This window comes from Lonchura striata, chromosome 1 (assembly GCF_050655825.1).
Source record: "Lonchura striata isolate lonStrDom1 chromosome 1, ASM5065582v1, whole genome shotgun sequence".
In the NCBI taxonomy this organism is placed as follows: Eukaryota; Metazoa; Chordata; class Aves; order Passeriformes; family Estrildidae; genus Lonchura; species Lonchura striata.
The window spans coordinates 78,000,001-78,007,953 of record NC_140703.1 but is presented as its reverse complement, the minus strand read 5'-3'; the positions used below and the strand labels follow the sequence as shown (position 1 = coordinate 78,007,953).

At 57.6% G+C, this 7,953-nt stretch overlaps 2 protein-coding genes across 2 annotated transcripts; one reads left to right on the top strand and one right to left on the bottom strand.

The window, feature by feature from the left end:
- Positions 1-944: 944 nt before the first annotated feature.
- On the bottom strand, positions 945-3,794 carry LOC144248893 (uncharacterized). The gene is made up of 2 exons (XM_085581292.1): positions 3,051-3,794; positions 945-2,510 (listed from the first exon to the last, which is right to left on the bottom strand). Exons 1-2 carry the CDS (start codon positions 3,303-3,305, stop codon positions 2,397-2,399), a joined length of 369 nt encoding a protein of 122 aa, XP_085437418.1. The 5' UTR covers positions 3,306-3,794; the 3' UTR covers positions 945-2,396.
- Positions 3,795-4,396: 602 nt separating this feature from the next.
- Positions 4,397-6,018, top strand: SOX21 (SRY-box transcription factor 21). The gene has a single exon (XM_021530321.3). It carries the CDS (start codon positions 5,022-5,024, stop codon positions 5,865-5,867), a length of 846 nt encoding a protein of 281 aa, XP_021385996.1. The 5' UTR covers positions 4,397-5,021; the 3' UTR covers positions 5,868-6,018.
- Positions 6,019-7,953: the final 1,935 nt, after the last annotated feature.

The following is a 7,953-nucleotide window of genomic DNA, read 5'->3' as shown; positions in this document are numbered from 1 at the left end:
TAATAAGCGAATGTTATTGAAAAATAATAATACCAAGCATTTGGAAGCACTCTGTAAAAGCAAATGAATGAGTTTAGTGCATTATGCACAATGAAGAGCTCACGGGGTAAAACTCTCTTTCTCTCTACAGGTGTACTGGACCTCATAAGAGGAAAAAGGCTTAGGAGTGCTCACAAACCTGCCAAGCTCCATACAAGCTGAAGGATCAGCCTGCCAACCTGTTGGTGTGCTTAAGATTCCAGACTGCCCAGCAACTTCGGACAGCTGAAAGTGACGTGCAATCGGTGACTGATACCCTACACGAAGAAAAACGTCAGCTTTCAAAGTTGGTGGATGGAAACAGCCCAGTGCACAAAGGGAGCCGTGAAAACGCGATGTGCCTCTGCCAGTGCAGGGGAGCGCTGGGGCTGCGGAGCCCGTGAATCAGCTTTTCAATCGGGAGGCGCGGCGAGGCGGAGATCGCTATCGGGATAACCACTGTTCTTCAACTTCTTTTTATCTCTTTGATTCCCTACCTGATTGTTAGGCTCAAATAAAAAATAGGAGGAAATGAGCTTGCTTCCTTGAAACTCACTTTAAACTCGGGTTTAAAAAACACGAGAGATTAGATGTTTGGTAAGAATATGAGAAATCGGACAATATTTGGAGTGGGGTGTAGTTACATTTACTGTAAGAAAGCTGGCAGAATTAATACACGGTTGGTTATGGAGAAGATACTCTAAGCCCCTCTTTAATATTTCTTATAGCGCTCTAATCTTGCTTGATGGAGTACAGCACTGCATTCTGGAAAGCCTTGTTTAGCCTCCGTGTGATAATGCATCTGCTCGGGTTTTTGTTCCCCCCTCACTATCACCCCTCCCCTCCACCTCCCTCCGGTAGCAGAAGGAAAGATCGCGCCCTTGAATTTGCATGCGTCAGGAATTGACAGGTCAAAGGCAAGTAAATCACATTATACACGACTGTATTGTTATTGTATCGATAACAACACATTATCAGAACAATTAACACACTCGCACAAGTACGCGGAGATCACAGCAGCGGTTTAACAAAAATCCAGATAAGTAACTAAACTCCGATAAAACCTTCCCTTTCTGTGCTTGGGGATTTGAAGGCTCTCCGAGAGAGTGTCTGTGCCTCTGCGTTTGTGTGTGTGTCTGTGTGTGCGAGGGCTGTGCAGGCAGCCACTCCGCTCCGCACCGCGGCCGCGGAAATCCCCGCGGGGAGAGCAGCCTCCTCCCCCGCCGCGGCTGCCTCAGATCGGGGGAGACCTGGGACCCTCCGGTCGTTCCTAACACGAGTCCAACCTTGCTCCAAGCGGAACTGATAAGAGTTCCCATCACTTGGAACTGTCTTGAAAGCAGATTACCAGGGAACGGCAGACCCCCTGTAACTACCAGCATCGCTGAAATAACCACGGGTGGTTGTTTTAGTAGTCAGTGGTTGCCGCAAACCTTAGGTGAGGGGAGGGGGAAAGCTCTTTGAAAAAGAGACCTTCGAATAAAGTATTTCATCTGTGACTAGAAAAATAGACTTGAGCCAGTACTGAGCCATTCATAGACTGCAGCCTGTGAAAGAGTCATGTACAATAATTTATGTCCAATAAATTCTGTTACCGTTTTCACTATTTGGTGGACTGAATGTAATCAGAAACATGCACAGATGAACGTAATGAATTTGCAAATGGTGACATTTTTGGAAGACAGTCCATGAGGCATCTTCTCTGCTGAAATTTAACCAAGTGCTTATTTTTAAGACTAGTTTACCTGTACACGACTCTGTGGGGACCTGCGACTTGGTGGTTGTGCTGTTCTCAGACAGTGACCACTGACCCTAGGAACCTCTCCGGGCCCCATGCCGTCACCCACGGCCCTTCCCCACGCGGTTTCCATGGCACAGGTGCCCGCTCTGCCTGCACACTGCTTTGCCACTTGAGCAGAGCCAGAGCAGCAGCCCGGAGCAGCAGCAGCCTTGGCGCAGCAGGAGCCACGGAAATGGCCCCCCTACGGGCAGGGGTCGTGGTGGGGGCACTCATCCGTGTAGGAGCTGTCAGACAGGGTTTACCCATGTGCCCGCCTTCAGTGCTTCACCCGGGTCTGTCGCAACACCGGGCCCATCGCCATCCTCTACACCGCACCCTGCTCTCGCACCCACGGGTTTGGGGCACAGGGAGAGTGGGTCGTGAAGGAAGCAGCACGGGGGGAAGAGCAGGGAAAGAGCCTCGCTGGAACCGAACCCACTCTGCTCTCCAGGGGCGCTGGCGGGAGCGGGGTCGAGAGCCTTCGGGAGCCGGGGGGGCCACTGGTGGTGGCATCAGCGAGTCGCTGCTGCTTGTCCCTCCCCGCTCTCCCTCTCCGCCCCGATCACACTCCAGTAGATGTTACTGATTCTCACCCTGTTCATGACTGCGGCCGGGAATGTATGAACCATGCTCTTTCCTTCCCCTGAGTTGACTTAATCCGGGCGCAATCCCGCAGTGGTGCGAAGGGAAGTCGATGAAACCGGCATACGATCTGTGCGGAGACAGACAGGGGATAAATCCTTAAATGTCAAACACAATAACGCTACATTATACATTATAGCTTGCTATACTATGTCATTTATAGACATATAGGAAAGAGTTTCCTTAGACAAACGTGGGGGGGGGTTGGGGGGGAGGGGGAGAGACGCAGTTGAAAATATTGTCTGTTCGTCCCAGAAGGGGAATGTACTGGCCGATGGGGTGATAACTTGATCTCCAGGACAGTCCGGGATCAGTCCCTCTTGGAGGGGACCCATTTTCGAGAAACCCCATTTCCCAAGCGCCGGTGTACAGATATCTTAATCTCTTCAGTTTTGAAAACCGACGGGTACTTTTTTTTTTTTTTCCACGGGTAACTGGACTGTCAATGAGGTCAAGCGTTGGCAAGGTGGCTTTGGAGACTGAGAGAATTACGTTTAAGTATATGGGTAATAAAACACGAAACGGGGGAAGACGCTATTTACAGAGGAGCGCGGTATTTTACAGGGCACTCTGGTCGTGACAAGCTGCCGCGGGACCCGGGCGGTCTCACCGTCGGGGAAAGCGCCGGGAACCACGCTCCGGTGGAAGGCCAGCGCTCGGATTCTCTCCAAACATCCCGCCAGCGAAGCAGCCGCAGGTGGTGGCGGCGGGCGGAGGCGCGGTGCGGCAGCAAGGAAGGTCCGAAGCCCAGCGGCTGGAGCGGGGACCGAGGCTGGCCGGAAGATGGAGCGGGCTCCGCGGAGAGGAACCCGGACGAGACAGCAGCGGGCGGCGTGACAAAGGAATCCCTGAGGCGAGCGGACATCACTCCCCCCGCGCGATGTCCCAGCCGTCCGCCGGACCCTGGGGCGCGTCCAGCGGGGGTTCGGCGGTGCTCCCGGCGGGGCTGTGACCCCACGCGTGCATCGCACTCGGGAAGCCTGGTCCCGGTTTTTCCTTAAAAGGGCGGCGGAGCCGTCCCGGGCAAAGCCTAGCCTGATGGCAGCACGGGAAAGAGTTAATGGTTTATTGGAGTCGGCGCTTCCACATACCACAGTGGTAAGTCAAAACCGACCCGCCGAAGCACAAACAAGGCAAGCAAGTTCACCCTGACTGACAGGAGGTGAAGAACACGGTCGGACAGCTCGGGCTGGGGGCACCGTGAAGCGGCCTCCCGAGCGGCCAGGAAAAGACGCGTGGGGTTTTTTTGCGGTGCCCGCTCCCGCACGCAGGGACGCTTTCCAGGGCTGCAGCCTCTCCCCTCCGGCGGCACCGGCCCCGGGCAGGGAAAACCCCGAACAACCCAAAACAGCCCGCATGCGCGGCGCCCGACCCCTCCCCGCGCTGCCGGGCCCGCCGGGGGCGTGGCCGCCCGGGCCCGCCCCTCCCGCCGGGGGCCCCGCCCCCGCCCGCCGGCGGCGCGCAGGCCGCGTGCGGGCATATAGGGCGGCGCGCGGCGCGGGGGCACGCGGGGCGCGCGCGTTGCCGGGGGCCGCGCCGACGGGGCGAGAGGAGGGGGCGGCCGCGCCGGCTGCGAGCCCCCGCCGCCCGCCTCGCAGCCCGGCCGGCGGCCCGCCGGGCGCGCACCGCCGAGGATTTTAATTAGGTGTGTCCCCCGCCTCCGCCGCCTCCTCCTCCCTCCGCCCCTCGCCGCTCCCGCCCGCCCCGCCGCCCCTCCGAGTCGGCGGCCAAGAAAACCCAGAGAGACCTGGCGGCTGCCGGAGAAGGGGGAGCCGCGCGGCAGGCGGAGCGCCCCGTATCCCGCCGAAACTTGGCGAAGTTTGTCCGGCGGCGCGAACCAGGAGGCCCGCGGCGCCCGGCGGCCGCTTGCGAACGGCGCCCGGCGAGTATGTGCGAGGAGCGGGCTGCTGGCCGCGCCCCCGCGGGCGGAGCGGGGCGGCTGTGAGCGGGGCGGCCCGCGCCCCCTGGGGCCCGAGCCGCCGCGGACCCCGTCCCGCCCGGCCCCGCAACGCGCCGCGGCGGGCTGCCCTCCGAGCTCCGCGGGCGGCGATGGCACCGGGCGGGCTCTGAGCGCCGCCCCGTCCAGGGCTTGCCGCTGCACCGGAGACTGCCGAGCAGCATCGCCTCCGCAGCGAAGCGAGGACTCTCACGCCGCTCGCCTGCTGCCGGATCCCGCCCTCGCCGTCGAGACTTCTCTGCGGTCCCGTCTGGACTCCGGCCGCTGTCGCCCGCGGGGTGTTCCGAGGAAAAGGCCTGGACCGGAGATCGGCGGTGCGGAGAGAGGCTCCGAGGCCCAGGCGGGGAACGGAGGCCGTCCCGCCCGAGCTGCCCGCCGCAGCGCCCTGACGGGGAGGCGCCGCCGCCGCTCGGCAGCGCCCCGCGCCCGGAGCGGGGCCACCGGGTGCCGCCGCCCCGCACCCTCGGGAGTCGGTGCCGCCGCGCCTGGCCACCCGCCGAGATTGCTTTTGGAGGAGCGCACCGCGGTGGGGGCGAGGAGGAGGAGGAGGCGGGAGACAGTCCCGGAGGAGGCGGCCGCCAGTGCGGGGCGGGCGGCGGTTCGCCGGGGCGGCGGGGGGACACCATGTCCAAGCCGGTGGATCACGTCAAGAGGCCGATGAACGCCTTCATGGTGTGGTCGCGGGCGCAGCGACGAAAGATGGCCCAGGAGAACCCCAAGATGCACAACTCGGAGATCAGCAAGCGCCTGGGCGCTGAGTGGAAGCTGCTGACCGAGTCGGAGAAGCGGCCCTTCATCGACGAGGCCAAGCGGCTGCGGGCCATGCACATGAAGGAGCACCCCGACTACAAGTACCGGCCGCGGCGGAAGCCCAAGACGCTGCTCAAGAAGGACAAGTTTGCCTTCCCCGTGCCCTACGGGCTGGGCGGCGTGGCGGACCACGAGCACCCGCACGGGCTGAAGGCGGGCGGGCTGCATGCCGGCGCGGCCGGCGGGCTGGTGCCCGAGTCGCTCCTGGCCAACCCCGAGAAGGCGGCAGCCGCCGCCGCCGCCGCCGCCGCTCGCGTCTTCTTCCCCCAGTCGGCCGCCGCCGCTGCCGCCGCCGCCGCCGCGGCCGCCGCCAGCAGCCCCTATTCCCTGCTGGACCTGGGCTCCAAAATGGCCGAGATCTCATCCTCCTCCTCTTCCTCGGGCTCCGGATTGCCCTATGCCTCCTCGCTGGGCTATCCCGGCGCCGGCGGGGCGGGCGCCTTCCATGGGGCCGCCGCTGCTGCCGCCGCCGCCGCGGCCGCCGCCGGGGGGCACACGCACTCGCACCCGTCGCCCGGTAACCCGGGCTACATGATCCCCTGCAACTGCAGCGCCTGGCCCGGCCCGGGGCTGCAGCCGCCGCTGGCCTACATCCTCCTGCCGGGCATGGGCAAGCCCCAGCTGGACCCTTATCCCGCAGCCTACGCCGCGGCCCTATGACCCGCGGCCGGAGGATGCCCGCGCAGAGCTCCGGTGCCCGTCTGGATCGCTGCCGCCGCGTACTTGCGGACGGGGAGCGGGGCGAGCCACCGCCGGGACCGCGGAGGGTGACCGGGGCAGGCGATGGGGAGCGCTGGGGCGGTGGTCGACCTGTTGCTCGTCCCCCGCTCGCTGCCCCGGGTAGAGGTTTTGTGTGTTGCATGCGGTCTGTGCAGATAGCCCAGCTGAAACAGAAGAGAAAAAAAGAGGAAAGGAAAAAAAAAAAGAAGAAGAAAAAAAAGTAACCTATCCGTCCTGCCCCCCAGAGTGTGTGTTCGGGACATACACGGGTTGTAAGCCCGTCCGCCGGCTCCGGCTTTCCCCTCCCTGGCTCCTCGCGCCCCGCGCGGTGCTCACTCGGAACAGTCCCACTGTAGCATCCCGCCACCGACAGGAGAGACGGGGTGGCTGGGGGATAATGAGGCCCCGGCTCAGCACGGCAGTGCCAGGTGCAGCCCCGGGAAGGGACAGGGTGGCTCTGTCCTTGGTTCGTAGCCCCTAGTGGGATACACGCAAAGAAGGATGTCGGCGGTGTGGGATGCTGCCCGTCCCGCGTGGGTTTCTGCCTTCCGCTGCTACGGGATGCTGAGAAGCGCGGGTCACGATTTCCATGGGACTCGGACCCCGTGTGTCTCCCCCCTCCTCTCCACTAATTAAGTCTCACCCTCAGACTGTAAATTTGTATATCTCTGTGGAAATGTTAGGTCTCGGATGGAAAACTCTGTTAGTTACTTTGCCCACGGTCGATTCAGTTTTAACCTGAAAAAAAAGGAAAAAAAAAAAAAGGAATGCCTTTCAAAGGGAATAAAAATATTGCGAGACTGCTCAAGGATTGCAATATTATCTAAGGTTAAATCAGACTTTTTTGTCTGAGTGATAATTATCTATTTATTATTTAGCTGAACTGAAACAGAGCTTTGCTTTGACAGAAGAGTATTCTCATTTAAAAGAAAGCCCGTCTCCCCCACCAACATGAAGTGTTTCATATGTGTTTTGGAGTACTCTACCTGTTTAGCTTATTTTAGAGCGACTGCAATTCAATTGCAAATGGCGTTTAAAAAAAAAAAAGAAAAAGTTTAGATAAAAAAATCCATCAGTTTAGAGTTCTTTTTTTGTTTACTTTTGTAATGTGTATATTTTGACTAATGTTTGTGAATGAAGCTGGCTAACATGTATTTAGTTTCATTTTGGCTTTATGTAATATAAAGTGAAAAAAAAAGATTAAGTAATGGTTTTAACATTTACGTGTAAATGGTTTTCTTGTGTGATCTTCTAATTTAAAGTTAGACGTCTAAACTATATCTGTAAATTAGATTCCGACTACCACTCTGTTCATTTTTGAACAAAGAGTTTAAATAAAGCCTGAAGCAGGGAAAAGAGAAAATCCTCTATTTCTTGTTGAATTGCTAACAAGATTTTTATCTGAATTGCCCTTACGTGCCTGGTCCAGGTGAGGTGTAAGGTATCCTCTAAAGGCTGTCTTTGTTTCACTTTTGAATAGATTTACTAGGAAATCTAAATCAAGCCATTGTTATTCAGAGCCAAAAACCTGATTTATCACATTTTTAATCGTGAATAGGAAAGAAGATAAAAAAACCCTAAGTTGTTCTATTATCTTAAAAAAAAAAAAAAAGCATTCATGGACCAGCAGAACAGAGTTCACTGAATACACTAGAGCGTTCACAGCATTTCATCGGTTTCCAGTAACGTTTTCAGAGTGGAAAGTTGTCTGACCACTTTATCTGGTTAGCCTAAGAGCTTCGCCATTTTAACCCGTGTAATTTGTTCACCTATCTGAGCAATATTGCAGCTTTATACCTGGAGTATTTTTTGTGGGCCTTCCCACTTGATTGCGAAGTAAACCTTAGCACCCTTCTTTGCATCTAAACAGCTTTTCCCGTTTGAGTGCCTAAAAACGGTATTTTCAAAGGTTAATCCAGCAAAAGTCTGCAAGGACATTTGCATGCAGCAGGAAATCAGGACCAGGATGAAATAGTCCATCCTTTCAGCAAGGGAATTGCGAGCATCTCACAATATGAGGCAATAA

Coding starts and splice junctions, on each gene's coding strand:
- SOX21 (XM_021530321.3), top strand. CDS start 5,022: ATGTCCAAGCCGGTGGATCACGTCAAGAGGCCGATGAACGCCTTCATG.
- LOC144248893 (XM_085581292.1), bottom strand. CDS start 3,305: ATGTCCGCTCGCCTCAGGGATTCCTTTGTCACGCCGCCCGCTGCTGTC. Junction 2,511..3,050: donor TCCCGGCGCTTTCCCCGACG/GTGAGACCGCCC, acceptor GTCTCCGCACAG/ATCGTATGCCGGTTTCATCG.